This window comes from Dermacentor albipictus, chromosome 4 (genome assembly GCF_038994185.2).
Source record: "Dermacentor albipictus isolate Rhodes 1998 colony chromosome 4, USDA_Dalb.pri_finalv2, whole genome shotgun sequence".
Taxonomy (NCBI): domain Eukaryota; kingdom Metazoa; phylum Arthropoda; class Arachnida; order Ixodida; family Ixodidae; genus Dermacentor; species Dermacentor albipictus.
This window is the reverse complement of record NC_091824.1, coordinates 10,638,540-10,659,079: the sequence shown is the minus strand read 5'-3', so window position 1 is coordinate 10,659,079 and position 20,540 is coordinate 10,638,540. Positions and strand designations below refer to the sequence as shown.

The 20,540-nt window shown below is 47.8% G+C and overlaps 1 protein-coding gene across 1 annotated transcript in view; it reads right to left on the bottom strand.

Annotated features, from left to right (window-relative positions):
• Positions 1-16,091, bottom strand: part of LOC135904940 (uncharacterized) — a 161,785-nt gene extending 145,694 nt beyond the window's left edge. Inside the window, exons 1-2 of the mRNA XM_065435942.2 lie at positions 16,067-16,091; positions 15,354-15,432 (exon numbers count right to left, since the gene is read on the bottom strand). Coding sequence (XP_065292014.2) covers positions 15,354-15,432; positions 16,067-16,076 — 89 coding nt within the window. The 5' untranslated portion in view covers positions 16,077-16,091. The remainder of the gene's footprint in view (positions 1-15,353; positions 15,433-16,066) is intronic.
• Positions 16,092-20,540: the final 4,449 nt, after the last annotated feature.

Sequence of the window (20,540 nt, the reverse complement as noted above, 5' to 3'; positions counted from 1 at the left end):
ATCATCCTTCCAACGTGTATCCATGAACTTATACTGGGTTGGGACTTCCTACATTCTGCTTCAGCCGTCATTTCATGTAGAGAGGAAGTTGTTCACATCATGGATACAGAGCTTGAACCTGTTGCGGACTCTTCTCTTTCATGCGTGAACTTGGCCATCGCTGCAGACTACGTCCTGCATTCTGGTCACGAAGACGTTGTAGCCGTAACATCCAGTCAGATCGCCGACGGAGACGCCCTAGTCGCCCCTTCTTCCCGCTGTACTTCTCGCGGAATTCTCATTGCCACCTGTCTCGTCCGGTTTTCACGCGGCCGCGCCCTTGTGTCTGCTTGCAACACAACCCCAGATCCTGTGATGCTGCCCAAAGGGACGACTGTGGCAGCGCTCGCCAACACTCAGCCTATCTCTATAGTCACGCTTTGCCCTTCTTCATCGCCAGCACCAACCTCAGGTTTGGGTGAGTCTTTCCCTCCTCCAGCCGTTCTTGGTTCTGACCTAACAGCCGCGCAGTCCGAAGCCTTAATGGTGGTCTTGGGAAAACACAAAGCCTTTTTCGATAGCTGTTCCCCTGTATTGAGGCAAACTCCTGCGGCTACACACCGCAACGAAACCGATGGTTCCGCTATAATACGACGACGCCCCTATCGTGTATCGCCGTCCGAACGATCATTGAACAACAGGTTGCTGACATGCTTGCGCGGAAGATAATACGACCTTCATCTAGTTCAGGGGCTTCTCCCGTGGTCCTGGTGGCTCCATTCGCTTTTGCGTGGATTATCGAGCGCTCAATAAAATCACACGCTAGGACGTATATCCTATACCTCGAATTGACGACGCTTTGGACACACTACAAGGGGCGGAGTATTTCTCCAGCCTTGATCTTTGATCAGGATATTGGCAAATTGCGATGAACGAGACTGACAAGGAAAAGACCGCATTCGCTACACCGGATGGCCTTTATGAATTTAACGTGATGCCTTTTGGCCAATGCTCCTGCCACTTTGAGCGCATGATAGACAACATACTTCGTGGTCTAAAATGGAAGCCATCCCTCTGTTATCTGGGCGATATTGTTATCTTTTCGTCTGACTTCAGCCAATATCTTCATCGATTAAACGAAGTTCTCAAGTGCCTTGCGAATGCTGGTCTCCAGATCAATACAAAAAAATGCAAATTTCCAAGCAAGACGATAAACGTATTGGGTCACGTCGTCTCAAAAGATGGCATCCAGCCTGACCCCGAAAAGATTAGTGCCATTCTCCAGTTTCTTCGCCCCCAGCAACAGAACGATCTACGTAGTTTCCTCAGCTTGGCGTCATATTTTCGTGGATTTATACGCAACTTCGCTGCAACAGCAGCTCCTCTACACAAGCTACTGGTTACCGGTGCCTCTTTCACGTGGACTAGCGACTGCGAGTCGGCTTTTCAAGCTCTTAAGCGGCATCTTACTTCCGGAACATTGCTTCGCCACTTCGATAATCGAGCCCCTACCATACTCCATACTGACGCAAGCGCACAAGGTATTGGCGCAGTACTTCTGCAACTTAATGCAGCATCTAAAGAGCAAGTCATAGCGTATGCCAGCCGAACACTTTCTCCAGCTGAGCGGAACTACACCATTACACAGCAAGAGTGCCTGGCTATCGTTTGGTCGATTCAGAAACTTCGCCCACACCTTTAAGGCCGCCGCTTCGCCAGCGTCACCGACCATCATACTCTGTGTTGGCTGTCATCAATGAAAAAACATGTCAGGACGCTTAGGACGCTGGATACTCCGCTTGCACGAATATGACTTCACTATAACGTACAAGCCTGGAAAACGCCATCATGATGCAGATGCATTGTCTCGCTGCCCACTCTCACTCTTTCCCGGCAACGCGCCCATCGTCTTCCCCACCACGTCGTTCCGATGCTACGCCTGCCTCACACCAACTCTCGATAACGCCCCTGGATCAAGTTACGCTTTCATCAGGCTCTGATTTTGTCTCGCTTCAGCGGGCCGACTCCTACTGTCGAGCTCTCATGGATCGCCTTAGTGGGTTCGCCGAACCACCCAACAGCCGCCTGCGACGCCAACTTTGACAATTCCGCCTTCAAGGTGGCGTGCTACACCGCTACGTTCACCGCCCAACAGGTCACCGGTGGGTCCCAGTTCTACCTCGCTGCCTTCGCTTGCGGGTATTAGAGGCACTTCACGACGAGGTATCGGCTGGCCACTTAAGCTTCCACGAGACTTACGACCGCATAAAGACACGCTGCTTCTGGCCTGGCCTATCCACAACGGTGACGAAATACATTGCCTCTTGTGCGTCATGTCAGCACCGCAAACGCTCGACATCCCCTCCTGCTGGTTTACTACAACCTCTCCCTTGCCCGGACGCACTTTTTGAATTTGTTGGCATTGATTTATAATGTCCCTTGCCGTTGACACCCTCCGGTCACCGTTGGATTGCCACTTCGGTCGACCATTTACCAAGATATGCCGAGACTGCCCATCTACGATCCGGCACCGCTTCTGAGGTCGCCGACTTTTTCTTGCGCGCCATCGTCTTGCGCCACGGGGCTCCTCGCGTTCTTCTCAGTGACCGTGGCAAGGCGTTCATTTCACAAATTCTCCAGGAAGTTGTTCGGGCCACTAATACCGTCCACAAATCTACTTGTATTTATCATCCGCAAACCAATGGCATTACTGAGCGCTTCCACCGTACGCTGTCTGACATGATTTCCATGTACATCCGTCCTGACCACACTGACTGGGATAAAATTCTTCCTTTTGTGACATTCGCATATAATACTGATATTCAATGGACTACCGGCTACAGCCCTTTCTTCCTTGTGTAAGGACGATCTCCTTCCACAATATTCGACGGAGAACTCTTTTTCGCACCTCCTTCGCCTAACGCGTCGCTTCCAGAAGATATTGCTGCCAGAGTTGCACATTGCCGTGAAATCGCCCGGCAAAGCACAGAAGCTACCCAAGCTGAGCGCAAGCGTTACTGCGACAACAAACGCCGTGACCTACCTTTTCACCCTGGAGACCAAGTCCTGCTTTGGACTCCAGTCCGCACCCCAGGCCTCTGTGAGAAGTTCTTTCCACGCTACATTGGCCTATACACCATTGTGCAGCAAACATCTGCAGTGAACTATCTCGTCCGCCCAGTACACTCCGTCACTGACCGGTGCCGCCGGAATGCAGAAATTGTTCACGTCTCGCGGATGAAGCCCTTCACTCCCAGTTTAGATAATCTCTAATCTGCGGCCAGGCTGGCCGCTTCCATGACGGGGGGAAGGTAATGTAAGCACTATTAACGTACTTCGTCGTTTCAAATTGTACATAGCCATCATCATCTTCCCTGTTCTTCTACTTCGCGCGTGAGCTGGGGGCGTTGCCTCTTTTGGAATAAACAGCGCTGGACAACTTGATCGGTCTCGGTATTATAATATATATATATGTATATGTCAGGCACGTACCCAGGGGGGGGGCCCGGGCCCCCCCCCCCCGAAATCATATGGCATAACCCCCCCCCCCCTCCCATCCCCACCCACGCCACCACTCCTCACACATTCCTAAAGCGCTGCCAGATCAATGTTGAGACGTGGCAGCTATTCATCGGCCAGCATTATGCTGCCTTTTGACTCCTTTTGGATGGAGGTAGTTATCAGCATCTCTTGGGATGTGAAGGCCAGTTTTCTCATAGATTCGGCGCCCGCGCGATTAACTCGATATGCGTTCATTTATCACCATCGATTCAACTGTCACGCGCATAGCTGTTGCTTTTGTTAGTTCAAGCTTCTTTGTTTAGGCTCGTCCTGGGACCAGGAAAGGGATGCGGCTGTTAGTCAGCTGGTCTGTACTCCCATGGAACGAGTTGCGGGCGGAGAAAGCGCCCATTGCGTTTAACTTTTCCTTTCGCTTCATTACTTCCTTGAATGACAGCTCGCCGCGACGCTTGCAGATGCCCGGAATCATATGCACGTGATATGGGTTAGATAAGGTGGGATATAAAATAATGTGAAACAGCGTCCATCAAGAAAACCTGCAATAACCCTTAAACCCATAATGAAGATGACTGTAGCCCGTTACCTGGTCTGGTATTTCCCTAATTGTATAGCACTTTTCGAGCAAAATTGGCAACTGGAAACAAAAATCGCAAGGAGTTGAGAATTCAAGCGATCTACTAAGGGAGAGAGCCAAGGAAACAACCAAACTGCAAGGAAAAGCGAATTTAACAACAAATCTAACAAATATAACCGTTGCTTATGAAAATATTTATGGATCAACATCTTTTTATTTAAAAAGGAAGTAGAGAAAACGCCGCCGGAAGCGGAGAACAATTACGTGTTTTGAATGACGCTTCTACAGTTATCGGTCGAACCGCCTCACGTAGCCACTTCTCTATTGTGCTTATGTGGGTGTTTTTCTAACCTTTCGCGGTGGGCGCAGTACGTCTACGATCGCAGTATCCTGCGCTCTACGCGGTTGTATGGGACTGGTGGCCACACAGCGGTACGCAACTTCCCAAATAACAACACGAGTCGTTTTCGCACTTGGAGCAGTAAACGAGGAATCCAAAAGAACTGTGATTGTTCCGCAAATATATATTTCGCTATAATTTTTCCAGACCTAATAAAAGAAATGCTACTATAGTAGGCGACCACTTAAGTCTAACCCGCCGTGGTTGCTCAGTGGCTTTGGTGTTGGGCTGCTGAGCACGAGGTCGCGGGATCGAATCCCGGCCACGGAGGCCGCATTTCGATGGGGGCGAAATGCGAAAACACCCTTGAGATTTAGGTGCATGTTAATGAACCCCAGGTGGTCGAAATTTCCGGAGCCCTCCACTACGGCGTGCCTCATAATCAGAAAGTGGTTTTGGCACGTAAAACCCCATAATTTAATTTTTAATTTTTAACTTAAGTCTACAGTGAAGCCTCTCCCACGCCCTCATTACAACCAGCCACTGTTCCTCCACGAGGCTGCGAATAATCCGTACTTCAAACTTTTCCTGTTACCCAAATAAGGCGGTAACTACAAAAAAGTAAAATTATTAGCGCTAAATTTCACACGTTTTCCCTCGCCTATTACAGTGCAATGACGAAAGCCTAATTCTTTATTGAACTGAAATGCTTGCTTCGCTGCAACTATTTATTGTCAAGCTTCACTTCAGTTGGCAGTGAAGTTTCATGAGTAAACCGGCTCAGCAGTGAAAAGAACTGTACCGCAGACTTTTGAAGAGTGAAATATACTCAGACTCCGTACACTTTGTCCATGTCTGTTGCATACCTCATTGGTTCCGCCGATGGAAAAACTCTTCAAGAACAGCGGACGATCCGGAGCTATCAAGCACGACGCCATTTTGATAGGGCCGCATGACGACGATTTTGTTTGCTTCTGTGATTAACTGGCGGAGTAATATTGCTACATGCGTGTGGTATTTGTTTGAACGAGGCGCGTGGGTGCCATCACTCCAGAAAAGAGGAGGAAGAACGAACTGGGCTCGCGCTGTGAACCTAACCAGTCAGCGCAGCAAGCGTTGTTGTAAATATAACCTATAAATAGTTTCTCGTCTTACTGACTCGTCTTTCGCGTAAGAATATCTAAAGAGGTTCTACAGCTACCTTAATTCTACACAAGAAAAGCAGGGAGATACCTATAGAGAAAGGGGTCAGACAGGGAGACACAGTTTCTCTAAAGCTATTCGCTGCTTGCTTAGAAGAATTCAAGCAATTAAGCTGGGAATTCTTAGGAGTAAAGTTCGACGACGAATATCTCAGCAACCTTCGGTTTGCCGATGACATTGTTCTATTCAACAACAATGCAGACCAGTTACAACAAATCATTGGAGACATTAACAGAGAGAGCGTAAGAGCGGGGTTGAATATTAATATGCAGAAGATAAAGATAATGATAAATAGCCGGGCAAAGGAAGAAGAAATCAGGATCACCAGTGGGCCTCTAGAGACTGTGAAGGAGCACGCTTACCTAGGTCAATTAATCACAGGGAACCCTGATTATGAGAAGGAAATTCACAGAAGAATAAAAATGGGTTGGATCGCATACGGCAGACATTGCCAGCTCCTGACTGGAAGCTTGCCATTATCATTGAAAAGTAAGGTGTGCAATCAGTGCATTTTGCCAATGCTGACATATGGGGCAGAGAGTCGGAGACTGACGAAGATGTTTGAGAGCAAGGACCACGCAAAGGGCGATGGAACGAAGATTGCTGGGCATAACATTAGAATACAGAAAGACAGTTGTTTGGATCAGAGAGCAAACGGGTATGGACGATATTCTAATTGACATCAAGAGGAAAAAATGGAGCTGGGCAGTTAATGTAATGCGCTGGTTAGATAACCGTTGGACAATTACGGTTGCAGAATGGGTACCAAGAGAAGGAAAACGCAATTAAGGACGACAAAAGACTAGGTGGAGCGATGAAATTAGGAAATTCGCGGGCGTTAGTTGGAATCGGTTGGCGCAGGACAGGGGTAATTGGAGATCGCAGGGAGAGGCCTTCGTCCTGCAGTGGACTTAAAACAGGCTGATGATGATAATGATGATGATGATGATGAAGGTGGTGGCCCCCCCCCCCCGAAAAAATATCCTGGGTACGTGCCTGATATATATATAGGCTGCATATATCAAGCCCCAATGACGGTCAGGCGCAGGTAACGTCTTTATGAGGGCTGACTGCAATCGGGACACACCCGAAAATGTTACCACACATGGTGGCTAATTTTGGTATAGGAATACTGTGAACGTCAGCAATCTAATGCATAAGCTCATTAGGGGTTCATTAGGAAGACATGAGACAGCCACAAGAAAAATGCTGTGGAGCGCACATTAGGAAGACATTTCATGCTCACAAGAAAAATACTTGTCAAGTATTCGACAGAAAGACGGTGGCCAATATGTTTTGTAATGACATTAGGAATACATCAGAAAATGCGTAAGAAACGTCAGAAATTCAAATGGCTGTGATTCCAAAACTCATGAGACTTTCATGTGAAACTCTAATCATATTTTCTTAAGGTTGTGATGTGTTTCTGCTTGCCTGTGCACGCTAACATCATGCTTGTTAATATATATAGTAAGCCAATGTTTGCAAGTTTATCTGGTCGATAAAACTACCATCTTTACTTCGTACAGATGCCTATGCATTTGCTATTGCAAGCGGTGTTCGCTGTTTCATCTGTAGACACTAGATTGTTGTCGGTTCTTACTTCAGTTTCAAACGTTGCTTTTAATGTGTTGCTCAGAGCACGTGCCGCAAATTGCTGAATGTAGGTGAAAGAGCAGGTGTGTGCAACTGCCTAAATGGCACTGTTAAGTTAGACGACCTTCGCGTGTGTCATATATATATATATATATATATATATATATATATATATATATATATATATATATATATATATATATATATATATATATATATATATATATATATACTCGCATGCGCGACCGCTACTGTGGCGCTGGTGGTCCTCTCTGTTCTCCGAGCTCTGCGGTAGTTAGGGTTGCCGGCAACGTGTTTACTCTGCTTGCGTGCAAGATCCCGCTCTGTGTCAACCGTTGACAGCCATTATTCAAGTGTGCCAAAGAAGCTCGTCGAGACGCATGCCCTCTGCCAAGATGGCCCGCGCTGTGTTTTGGGGTTTGTTTTGCCGCCGCCCGTAGCGCGGCTTACAACCAGTCTTTTGATTGAAAACAGCTTCATGATCTCGAGAGCTACTTTTTTTATCGCAGTATTCCTATCCGCAAAGCGTGGCTCCCATCCACAAGAGGTCACATGGGGCGCTATAACGTAAAACTATTCCAAACTTTTCTATTTCAATTTTGCAATCAGCCCTCCGCGATTCGTCAAAAGCTTTTTTGGACCACCCCCACTTCACCTTCCTGTCACTCGACGTCACGAAAACCGCGATAGCTCCCCATCTGGTATGACGTGTACACAATAATTATGCACGATTTGACCGAACAACAGAAACAGTTATTTCTCATTCGGCGCCTTTTCGCCATTAGCCCTGGGCTATTGGTCAAGAGCGTCTGGGCTGAACCCACTTCACCTGCCTGCCACGCGGCGTCACAAAACCGCAAAAGCTCACCGCGTCAAAGTGACGTGTACGCGTTAAAGATGCATTAATATGCCGAACAAAACTGAATTTTCCTCTGAATAGCCGCAGGGTGCCCTGTTCCGAAAGGAATAAAAAATGGCTGCCGCCGATCACTCAGGCAATGGCTACTTGCACCTGCCGGTGAGCATGGGTTTATTTGCGTATCATAAAACATTTTGCGTGGCCGTTTAAAGGGAAGCTGAAGCGGTTTTCAATTTCCATGAATTGCTGGGATTGGGAAGAACAGACCTAATAATTTACGGTTCCGAAATTTTTTTCTCCGTTTTGTTAATATAAGGGGCGGAAATCGCTTTCTAAATCACCCCCGCGGACACGCCCCCATCACTTCCCGGAGCGCCGGGTGAGGAGGTTACCACAGGAGAGAACCGGCGAGAGTGACGTCACTGGCGAGGGCCGAGCTGCCGGACCGGCGTGCTGGCATGCGCTGGCATGCCTCTTTCCGTCCTGCGCTTTACTGAACGACGCTACGAGAGATTTGCCGCCGCCGCCGCTCACGTTTGCTTTGCGATTTTCGTAAACTGTTCTTTCCTTCTGTGCTGCGTGAGTGCCTACAGCCAAGGGCGCCCAACATGCCCTCGTTCTGTGCAGCAATCGGCTGCGCGAACACACGCGGGCGAGACGATGTGGTGTTTCACAGGTTCCCGAAGCACAAGAAGCTTGCAGCGCAGTGCGGTGAGGAGAGATAAGTTCGTGCCGACGAAATCAACTGTGCTGTGCTCGGACCATTTCCGCGATAGCCGGATAGCCTTACGACAAATGCGGAAACGCGTTGTTGCTAGCGTTGCTATACTCTGTTTCATACATCAGGTGCAACGCTGTGGAGGCTTGAGATACTTCTTGCAGTGGCTGCGTTCGCACTTAGAAAAAGTTCGGTGTTTCTTGACCCGATTTTTGAGAAAACTTTTCATATATAAGCTCAGTTCTGAATGAAAAAAAAAAGAATTTACCCATAGAAACAATCCGTGTACTTATACGGCTGCTGACACGTTCTTTTAAATCAATTTTCTTTTCGGCATTCTTTAATTGCAGGCCGTCGCGGCAGCTTCACGTGCATGCTCGCGCGAGCAAATGCCGCTGGCACGCTGCGAACCATAGACGGAAACGCGCGCAGTAATAAATTTTGGTAACCGGACTTCGTGCGTAGCTTCCACAGCGTTGCACCTGAGGTATATAAATTGGAGTATAGGCTTGCCTAGTGACATTCGACGTACGGTTGCAGTTATCATGTTTACCACACGGCGGTGCTAAAACTGCCTAATATCTTTATGTCAACACTAGCATGGAGCGCGCATACCGATTCTTGATCGAGCCACAATCGCAAAGTCGTCGAACCATATTCTGAATATTGCACATATAATCCCCCTGACCATCTCGATCTGGATGTGTATGATAAGCAACTTCCATGACTGTACCTCGCAGCACTGCATGTGCGCGCTTTGAAACGCGGCACTTATGTTCGCGATCGTGTATCAACGCTCAGAAAACCACGGGACTTCAGACAAGCAGCGGCAAGGTGCTTGACATCGCGGAATTGTACCCGTGTTTACAATATAATGAGAAGTTAGTGCTTCGGCATTCTTCCAGCAGCAAGTTCCCAGTGACACTTTAGCGCATTTTTTCTCCCGTCATTGGAACGTGCAGCTACATGAAAAAAAAAAAGCATACGTAACAGCTATGATTTCCAGCGCGCGAGAAGGTGTACACATCGCTCTCGCTTTTGGCACACTCAACATCGTCGTTGCCGCCGTTGCCGCCATCGTTTTCCGTATCGGCTGTCGGTTCGAACATGTACGGCGAAAGTACAAGCTGTCCGAGACAGCGAGAACGTTCCATAATGCTTGCAACTCAGCTATGCAGCCAGAACAGAACAGCGTGCTACGCTCTCAAACGGCGGCGCCGACCGGCGACTGCCGCCACTGACGCCACAGCGGCTCCGACCAATCACGGGCAACAGCGGCGTTCGCGCGATACCCTGAGGCGCTGGTGCGCGTTTTCATGAAAAAACAGCCGCTTGCGCTTGTTTCCGCCCTTTTTGAACGAGATATTCGTGTTCAGGGGACTCAAAACTGTAGAATGCCGCAGAGAACTCATTTTTTTCGAAAAGTGTTTCAGCTTCCCTTTAACGCTTTCGAGCACCTTCGGCACGTTTACGACCTCGTTCTGCCAACTCTTCTTTGCTGAGGATCCGTTTTAGCGCCATTCTTAAGCCACCGTTGCATGCCGCCGCGATTGTCGACGAGCCACCGCAAGCTAAGTAGGAGAAAGCGGACCAATGGCAGACGCCGGTGCTACCGTTTTCAGCAGATTATCGATTTTCACTGCAATGGTTTGGCCCCATCGAATCCCTCTCCACTTGAGCGTGCTTCTCGCCTCTTGTGAGCCAATTAGATAAGACAAGCAGCTCAGTGTAGGCAATGTTATTCATTTTTCACGCAAACAAAAGTGACCGCCTATGAGCGAGGAGAGCGTTTGATTGGTCTGTTGAGCCAACCCTGCGGGTAACCATCTGATGCTTGCATCGGCGGTTACGCAAATTTGACGTCAGTAGATTGAAATAAAAACAAATTCGAATAGTTTTACTTTATAGGGCCCATGCACACCTACATGCGCGCTGTCCGTATTCTTCACAATAAGTGCATGTTCCATCACTTAATCGTTGACGCAACGCCTCCAACGTAGCTCCTCCCGCACGATAGGGGTATGTTCGGAGCTCAGATTAGCGAAGTAATACACGTTTTGACAGGTTGACAGCGGAAAGCCGACTGGCTTTACTCAAGCGTAAAAGCAGCTTTGCCGAGTGGCAATGGCGGTGCCTCTGCCAGACAGCCGCTTGTTGTGCCGGGCGGTCCTTCAGAGCGGGGATGCTCCACCAGCGACATGCAGTTGTCACGGTTGATGTTCACGTCTCATCATTCACTTCACTTCAAGACAGGAACGACGCTCTCTTGAACACGACGAAGAGGCTGCGACATGCAGTATTTACGTTTGATGTTCACGCCTCATCATTCCTTCGCTTGAAGATAGCAACGTCCGCCCCCTGACCGTCCCGAAGTGGCCAAGAATTATCGATGAAAGAGTCCGTCCCGGGGGAAGCATCGGCGACAGGTGGTTGCCTCCTATTGTTGCGCGTTGGAGAGAGGTGCACAACGTACACGAGTAGCTCACAGAGGACATGAGCACCGCGACAACATCCAAGCAGCACGCTGACGACAGTGAGGGGCGATGGAGGTGTTAAACAATTCGGCGTTGAGGTTGGCCAGTGAATTGCCTCAACAAGGGAAAGAGAGAAGAAAAGGGCATAAAACGCAGATCCGGACAAGTAAAAACGGAGACGCTCGGACATGCATAGGGCGACGCTCGGACATGAAAATACGCTACCATAGTTTACTCCGATAGTTCGAGCCATGCTGTAAAACTCAACCATGCACTTTTCTTAACATAACTTTTTTTTTTCTTTCTCTTCAACTTTGCTCGGAACGCTTCTTGCTCCCGGTACCTGGCATGGCAAAGTCGTTAGAGCTTTGGTTGGCCGCAAGGACCAACAACTTCCCGACTTCACAACACGCTTCGGTTCGAACAGGGGGCAATGACCCTGACAGCGGGGAACGGACAGTCACAACTAGCCACCTCCCCCCCCCCCCCCCTTGAATACCGGAAGGAATGAAGAGGTAATGTTCAAGATAGGCTGGTTTCCCGCGGTCGCAAGCCAGTCTCTGCTTAGCTGCGAACATCAGCCTTCTAGGTTTTCTCTGAACGTGCAAGAAAATGAAAAGAGCCTTCATAGGAAGGAGTCAATGGTTGCTTGATAGAGTCGCTTCGCAGAAAGACCTGCGTTGTTGTGTCCATTGTCGGGAAGCTAAACAGGCTGCACGCGGTCGATACGTGGAGTTGTAGGTCGAAGCTGGTTTAACCAGGAATGTAGCCTAAGTGCTTCACGGCCGCTGGCGGGGTGCCTTGCTGGGTGCCGAGAAACTGGCCTGGAACGCGGATAGCTGACCCAAAGAGTACTTCGGCTTCACTGACTCCGAGGTCATCCTTGATTGTTGTTCGCAGCTCCAGTAGTACTAGGGGTAGCCTTTCCACTCTGTGCTGTCTGTCGAGAGTGGCGGTCATTAATGGCGCCTTCAGTTGTAGGTGGAGACGCTCGACCATGCCGTTGCTCTGTGGGTGGTAAGCCAGGGTGTTATGAAGGCGTGTGCCGAGCAGTCTCGCCAGGGCAGAAAAAGAGAGCTTGGGAATTGGCGGCCTTGGTCCATTATGCGCAAAGGGCAACCGTACCGTGACACCCACGTAGCAACAAATGCTTCCGCCACTGTTCCGGCTGAGGTGTCTTGTAGAGGTGTCGCCTCAGGCCACCTTGAGTGCAGGTCGACACCCGTGAGGATGTACCTTAAACCTTGGCAGGATGAAAGAGACGCCACCAAGTCTGAATGCACGTGATTGAAACGGCTCCCTGGTGGTCGAAACACCTGCACCGCTGAACGCGTGTGCTGGGTCACCTTCCCGGTTTTCCAAGCTTGGCAGCTTCTTGCCCAGCTACGAACATCTTTGTTGATCCCTAGCCAGACGAAGCAGTTTGCGATAAGCCTCTGTTTCGCTCTGATGCCGGGATGGCTTAGACCGTGCAGTGAATCGAATATTGGCCGCCGAAACTGATGGAGTACGAACGGGCGAGGAGCTGCCTGGGGGGTGATGTGTCGCACATGACCAATGTTGTTGTCTAGGGAAGCAGCAGCTCGTATAGCTGGACCGACGAGCCTTTTTCCCGCAATTGGCGCAGCTCGGGATTGTTTTGCTGGGCGGAGGCTAGAGCTTAGAAATTCACTAGGCCAGTAGGCACAACGCCGATCCGCAACAGAGCGTCACCTGCTTGAGTTTTGGTTCCAGATATATGGCGGATGCCCATAGAATATTCGGAGATAAGGAAAGTTGCCGCAGGTCACATTCTGAGTACGAGGAGCTGTCCTTAAAAACGAAGTTTAACGGCTTATGTTCGGTGAGAATGTAAAAGATACAGCCTTCAAAAAAACCAAAACATAAATGCTTGACAGCGCACTAGATGACCAACAACTCCCTGCTAAAGGTGCTGTATCAAGATTCTGTAGGTTTGAGGCACTTTGAGAAGCACAGTGGCCTCAAGTCTGTGCCAGCGTGCTGCTGCGATACTGCACCGACTGCCGTGGTCGATGCATCTACAATAATGCAAGTTGGCGCATCGGGAAACGGATAATCAGCAACACTACAGTCGCCAACCGCATTTTGGCTTCCTGGAAGTAGTGCTGGTGCCCCAAGGACCAGTGGAATACAGACTTTTTTTTTTGGAGTCGCGAGGCAGCAGGTCGGTATGGGGCTGTATAAATTGCGCACAGAATGGCATGAAGTTCGGCAAGAAGCTGCCAAGCCTGTCAAGCCGTGAAAGTGACCCGGCACACGTGTTATGGGATGTGGCCGTTTCGATCACGTGCATTTAGACTTGGTGGTGTCTCTTCCGTCCTGCCAAAGTTTCAGGTACCTCCTCACGTGTGTCGACCGGTAGCCACGGTGACCTCAGGCGACGCCTCTATAAGACATCACGTCTGAGTCAGCACTTGTTGGGAGCTTGGTTTAGCAGACGCAAGCACTACACGTTTGGATAGGTTGAGAACGGAAAGTCTACTGGCTTTATCCAAGGGTAAAAGCAGGTTTGCGAATTGGCAGTGGTGGGGCCCCTGTCGGACAGCCGCTTCAGTTCGAGCAGGGAGCAATGACCCCCACGGTGGGAAACATGAGGTCACGGACGTTCGCTATAGGTATTCGCTACAGGTATATCACAAGTCTTCAGTTATAAGCGTCTTACCAAGTTCCTGCCAGGAGCCGAAGAAGTGAACACACATTAGTGCTACTACTGTGTCATTAGTAGCGCCAATAGGCTTTTATTTCTTAAGCTTATGGCAGGCACTGAGTAATGCGTTTGTGGTTCTCCCCATAAAGCCCAAATATTTATATTATTATTACATCGAGGCAAACACACAGCTCATAGGATATACGCAGAGCTATGACCCCGCGAGAAACTTTGTTTTCCTTTTCCTATAGGCACGCTGTTGTAAGTTGACAATAGGCATCCATTCTTTATCTTTGTTGTTGAAAAAGTCCTTGGTTAAAACACGTTGGCGGACTAGTTGGTTAGAATCAATGGTAGAGTGTATAAGCTTATACACTCTACCATGCGAAAGTTCGCGACCGGGTGCTCGAAGGCCCGCTATTATTGGGCGATGTACAAACTCTCAACAAACGATAAGGCTGCGCAGCTAGTTTTGTGACGGCGCTCAGCGAAGCTAGAAGAAGGCCAAGACATCCCACAGCTTGCAAGTTTGCATCCGCATAAGGAGCTTGCACGTAGTATTCATGACCTTGCATCTCTCATTTCGCTATGTCGGACAATTAATGTCGCAGACCACCTATGAAGGTCAATGTAACGTATACTTTATTAGGAAATTGCCGGACTGGAGGTGGTAGCGCAGTGACGCAAAGAGGGTGCAGTACTGAAGGCTGCGCGAGTTGGTATTCCATAGCGATAGTGTGAGAAACAAGGGACGAGAATGAAACACGACACGAGCGCAGACTAGGAACTGACTTATTGTCAGCAACAGGAATATATAACAGCACAGACACGTGTAAAAAGCTCAACAATTAGCGGCTAAATAATGAATCTCTAGCTTGTGCACCATCACAGACAGCGTCAGTACGCGCATGGCACCGGACTCGTGAATGAAGAAGGCTTTCTCCTGCAGAGTCTTTCTGCCTCAACAACACTTACTTGTGATCGTGTCGTTTTTCTTTGTCGGCCCTTGTTTATAACGTTATTCTCTGTCAGGTTGCATCTCTGGTAAACTTTTTCTTCTTCTACTGATGATGACTGGTTGATATGATGATTACGCGCGTGCCAAGGTCAAACAGGTTGTTATAGTCCCGAATCCGTGCCTCCGACTAGTGCAGACTCCTTCCGTCTTCGCTGCACTAGTCCCTCTCTGGACATTGTCAAAAGCGGGCTCGCACCGCGTCGGGAGTTATATGCGGTCAAGCAGCGGCAGCCGCCTTCATGAGTAGCGACAGAGCAAGCACGAGTGTTGTGCAGACATAGAATGGCGTCTACCCGACTGACGCGAACAGCTCGGTGAGGGCTCACAGCCGGCCTACGTGCAAAATCCTCGGAGGCGAGGCCACAATGAAAGGGCACTTACCTTGAGCTCCGTCGGCTCTGCTGCGCCCCGCGGTGCCTTCTTCGTCCTCTTGCTCGCTCTTCAACTGGGCGGTTACCCACTACGGAGATTTGGCCCAATCAGAAGCCGACGACTGAAAGGGAACTCAAGAAATGGTGCTAATATTCTGACTGACTATAAAGCGGCTGATAGTAATGAGAAAAATGTGTCAGTTTAAAAAAGATAGTATATTTCGAGTTACTGAGATGGTGTAACACACGATCGGGAATTTCATGATGCGTAAAAAAATTACCTCAGGATTCTACTTCGTAAGTTTCGCAGGTCATTGAGCAATGTCCAAAACATAAAGCATTATTATTTCGGGATTTCTACCGATCCCTTGTTCACAATGAGCCCCCAGTAGCTACAAAAATTGCCTATATACAGGGTACCCCTGCTAATTTTAGCCAGAGTTTGAAAATATGTCGATGCACTCCAAGACGCCCCGACCAGATGCATATGCTGACTATCGTGTGGAGTAAATCACACTATTTTTGTATTCTGCTTAATTACATAACTAATCAAGATTGATTGACCACCTTCGGAAGCAACGAAGTTGGGCGAAAAATTCCAATTAGAAAGTTGTAGAGCGCTCCGCAAAACGCCCGATTAAGCAGCTTCTAACTTTCTATTTATGAGGTATTAATGTCTTTCCACTTACTGCAGATGCCCGCGAAATAAATAAAAGAACATACCCCGTGACATGTCTGCTTGAACGCCGTGTTTGCAGCGCTGCGAGCAAACGGACGCGGCGTACGAACTTCGTCCTCAGACAGTTGCTATCATGAATTCGTTGTCATGCTGTTCTGGTCGTGCCATTGTCGTCATACACTCGACGTCCTCCCGTTGTTCTCTTGTCGTCGTCGTACCCCTGTTATCGTCATTTCACTGTGATAATTTAACAATCATCAATTGAGGGCTCGGGCGATGATTTTTATTTCTAATCGATATGTTCGCAATGCATGCTGGCCTGCTATCGCTGGAGCAGTTGGTACATAGACGCACGCGTGAAAGGATTATAACGTTGCACAAAATTGTATGTGCTTCTGTTTGCGTCAACGTGCCTGTGTGAGCTCCTCAGCGCGTGGAACACGAAGAGCTGACTATTTGCATGTGAGAACTGCCGCGTAAGCGTTTTGCAGCGAACAGCCTCCGGCGGTGGTCGATGTCCGCCGTCCGTGTGCGAATCGCGTCCACACGAAAAAAATCTTTGTCTGTCGCGAATGCTCTGCAGCTCTCTATGTAATGGAGATATCTTGGAAAAAAATTGTACTGGAATTAGTCACCAAGAAGACTCTGTTATTACGCTGAGTTTCTTTTACTTGTCGGAATGAGTTAATTCACATTGAAGTTGGACACGCTACAGAATTCCCGTCTGCTGTCAATACATGCGCGTCTACGGAGGGAGTATGGTTACAAAAAACGGCTGTAACTCTTCTTTTATCGAAACTATCCTAAAACAAATAATATCACAATTAGCCGCTAAGACGACTCTAACATTACGCAGAGTTTCATCTACTTTTCGTAATTATGTAGTTCCCGGTGAACTCGTAAATAGTGTGTAATTCCCGTCTGCTATCAATACATGGGCTTCTACAGGAAGGAAACGGACAGCCTCATGCTTATAATAATAATAATAATAATAATAATAATAATAATAATAATAATAATAATAATAATAATAATAATAATAATAATAATAATGTCTATATCTTATAATACCGAGACCGATCAAGTTGACCAGCGCTGTTTATTCCAAAAGAGGCAACGCCCCAGCTCCCGCGCGAAGTAGAAGAACCGGAAAGATGACGATGGCTATGCACAAATGAAAACGACGAAGTGCGGTAATAGTGCTTACATAGATGCGACGATTGAGGTAAAAGATACCACAGCTTCCCTGGTATGTTAGTGACATGTTGGTTGCACGTTGTGTTAACGTACTTACCCACTCCTGCTGTTACAGGAGCATTTGTAAATCAATCAATAAATAATCCAGTCGTCTACCTCCAGCTCCTCCTTCAAGTGTAAGGCTGTAGGTCAAGTGTCCATAGCCTGAGTGACGTAAAGACTAAACGCTTGCGAGAAGATTCGTGCATGGAATGGAAGCTTAGGCACATCGCAGAATGCTTCGGCTTACTGTAGACGGTAAACTTTAGGCTAATGTCTGAGGGCGTAGTGGTATTGCCGAAGAAAGGAATCCTTCGCCCGGCTTCTTCTACGGTGAATTTTATGGAAAGCTCCATACTCTTTTGATGGGCAAGAAAACGTTGACCATCGCCTTTCTTCAGCACGCAAAAGCAGCCGTCCACGTACTTAAGGAAGACTTTAGGCCGGTGCTCGAAGGAACTCGCTCAGCTAGGTTCAATAGTTTCCATCGTCGAGTTTGCCGCAGATATAGAGCACCCATCGTGGTGAACTCGCCTTGGTGGTTTAGCGGCTGAGGCTTTGCGCTGCTAAGCACGAGTTCGCGGGATCAAATCCCGGCCATGGCGGCCACATATGGCGAAGGTAAAATACAAGAACGCCCATGTACCGTGCATTGGTTGCACGGTAAGGAGCCCATGTAGCAAAATTAATCCGAACTCCCCCACTGCGCTATGCCTCATGATCAGATCGTGGTTTTGGCAGGTACAACCTTATGATTAGTTTTTTTTTGAAAACTTATTGTAAGATTGTTGTGATGGTCAAGAACAATGTAGCAAATCTGCGAATGACGAAATTAAGTCTTTATTTGGCGATCTTATGCCCCTAAAAGCAAGTGACATTCAAAACACAACGATAGCTGCGGACACAGTAGGCGATCTTCCAAAATCTGATCAGCGTCTGCTTTAAGTGCGTCGGCTTTTATACATGACTCGCCGAAGGATCCAGCGCGCTTATCTACAGCGTGTCTCATCTACAACACACAGCACCACTCTTTCAAAAACACGCGATAATGAAGGCTGAAAATATATACATATTCAGACTTTTGTGCAGTTACAAAAGTGCCGTCCAGGGAAAGCTTCTTACGCTTCTAGAATACGCTAATCTTATAGAACCTAGCAATGTGTATCCTTGTTGCTACAGATCGCCATGGCACATACCTTTCTCGCGTACAACCCAGGAAACAGAAAAACATTCATTAAAACTTCTTTCTGGGCGAGTTGGTGCATACTTGACATAAAAACTGTTTACAGCGCAAACACATGCAACCACAAAGTAAGGGACAGGACACAAGCGCTGACTGTCAACTAACATTTATTAACGGAAGACGGGTGCCTTATATAAGGGGAAAGGCAGAAGTGAAAGGCGAAGGGAGTGATACATGGGGAAAATGTCATTTTCTCCCATTGTATCACTCCCTTCCCCTTTCACTTCTGCCTTTCCCCTTATATAAGGCACCCGTCTTCCGTTAATAAATGTTAGTTGACAGTCAGCGCTTGTGTCCTGTCCCTTACTTTGTGGTTGCATGTGTTTGCTCTGTAAACAGTTTTTATGTCCAGAAAAACATTCGGCACACATTACCCTCAACACTAATTTACATGGATCGAACATACATCGACGTTTTAACCCTGTCTCGTCAAACTATTTTTGAATTGTTCATGTGATCGACTTGATCAGCACGCAGTCAACTTTTCTTTTGTTACAACGTGCGCACTTATGTGACTGTTGAAAAAAATTTCCCTGCTGTATAATATTTCAAAGGTTTCCTTTTACGAACTTGTAAAAACATGGTTTATGTTGCTACCTTGTTCCTGCGAGTCGTGTTTGTTTGTTTGTTTGCTTGCACGCTTGTATATTTCAATGGAGTGACCGCAGGCTTGTGTCATGTATAATGGTATCCCTTTTGTGCACGGCGTTTGAGTTTCGGCAGTTGCTGTATTTCTTTTTTTACCCTTTTATTATTGCATCGCCGAAGCGCGAGCCTTGTGCATTTTTATTCGTTGTGCTCAAACCAATGCCTATAATGAACTACTGCCACTGGAATACATCGTATGCTTACTTAGGTTTTTACTATATTTTATAGGTTGTATAAGAATTTTTTGTTCTCTGCATGCTACCTGTGCACGCGCTGTGTACTGGTGGTACGAGCTTTGTCAAGCTGCGAAAGTGCAGCTGTTTTCTCCGACCAGCTTTCTTTCCTTGTACATAGCGCGAAAAATAAACTTTATTTATTTATTTATTTATTTATTTATTTATTTATTTATTTATTTATTTATTTATTTATTTATTTACTGAATCGTCCGCATGACCTCCAGAAAGTACTACACCATTCGCGTCGCGCATACATTCAGATTACGCGAAGTTGGGCAACAGATGACGGATAGAACTGCCAATAACATTCGAGAAATTTCCGAGTGGAGGCGAGGTTTGTTCCAGCAACCCTATGAGGGTCAGTGCAGGGCTGGACACCTTGCTCGTGCCTCAGCACTTGCGTGAATCTCTGGCATTGCCGAAAAGAGAGAGCGAAGTACAGGCAGTTTCGATCCGGAGTGGCGTTCCTTGTCGGGACGAGTCTTGTCTCAGTAGCCCTAACAAGATAAAGGAGGCGCTGAAAACTTTCCTCGTACCACAGCACTTGAGCTACGTTTTGGAATCGCCAAAAGCAGAGAATGCCATGGCGGCCAGGCAGGGCAGGAACCCGATGCTCGGGGGGTTCTAGCGGAACATTCAGTTGCCACCTGGCAGCGAAAAATAGGTTCAGACGGCACAGGGCCAAAATAGCTAAGCGTTCGGTGCACCGAAAACTCGCGGAAGACACACACATCGCAGCGCGCGAAACAGAGAAAGAGGCCATCACGCAGAGCCAAAAAGGTTTCACTGTGGTGAATCAGCACTGCGGGAATCAGCAAATCAGATACGATCTGTCCAGTGCTATTCACAGCGTGTTTACAGGAGGTATTCAGAGACCTGGATTGGGAAGAATTGGGGATAAGAGTTAATGGAGAATACCCTAGTACCTTGCGATTCGCTGATGATATTTCCTTGCTTAGTAACTCAGGGGACCAATTGCAATGCATGCTCACTGACCTGGAGAGGCAAAGCAGAAGCGTGGGACTAAAAATTAATGTGCAGAAAACTTATGTTTAACAGTCTCAGAAGGGAACAACAGTTTACGATAGGTAGCGAGGCCCTGGAAGTGCTAAGGGAATACATCTACTCAGGGCAGGTAGTGACCGCTGATCTGGA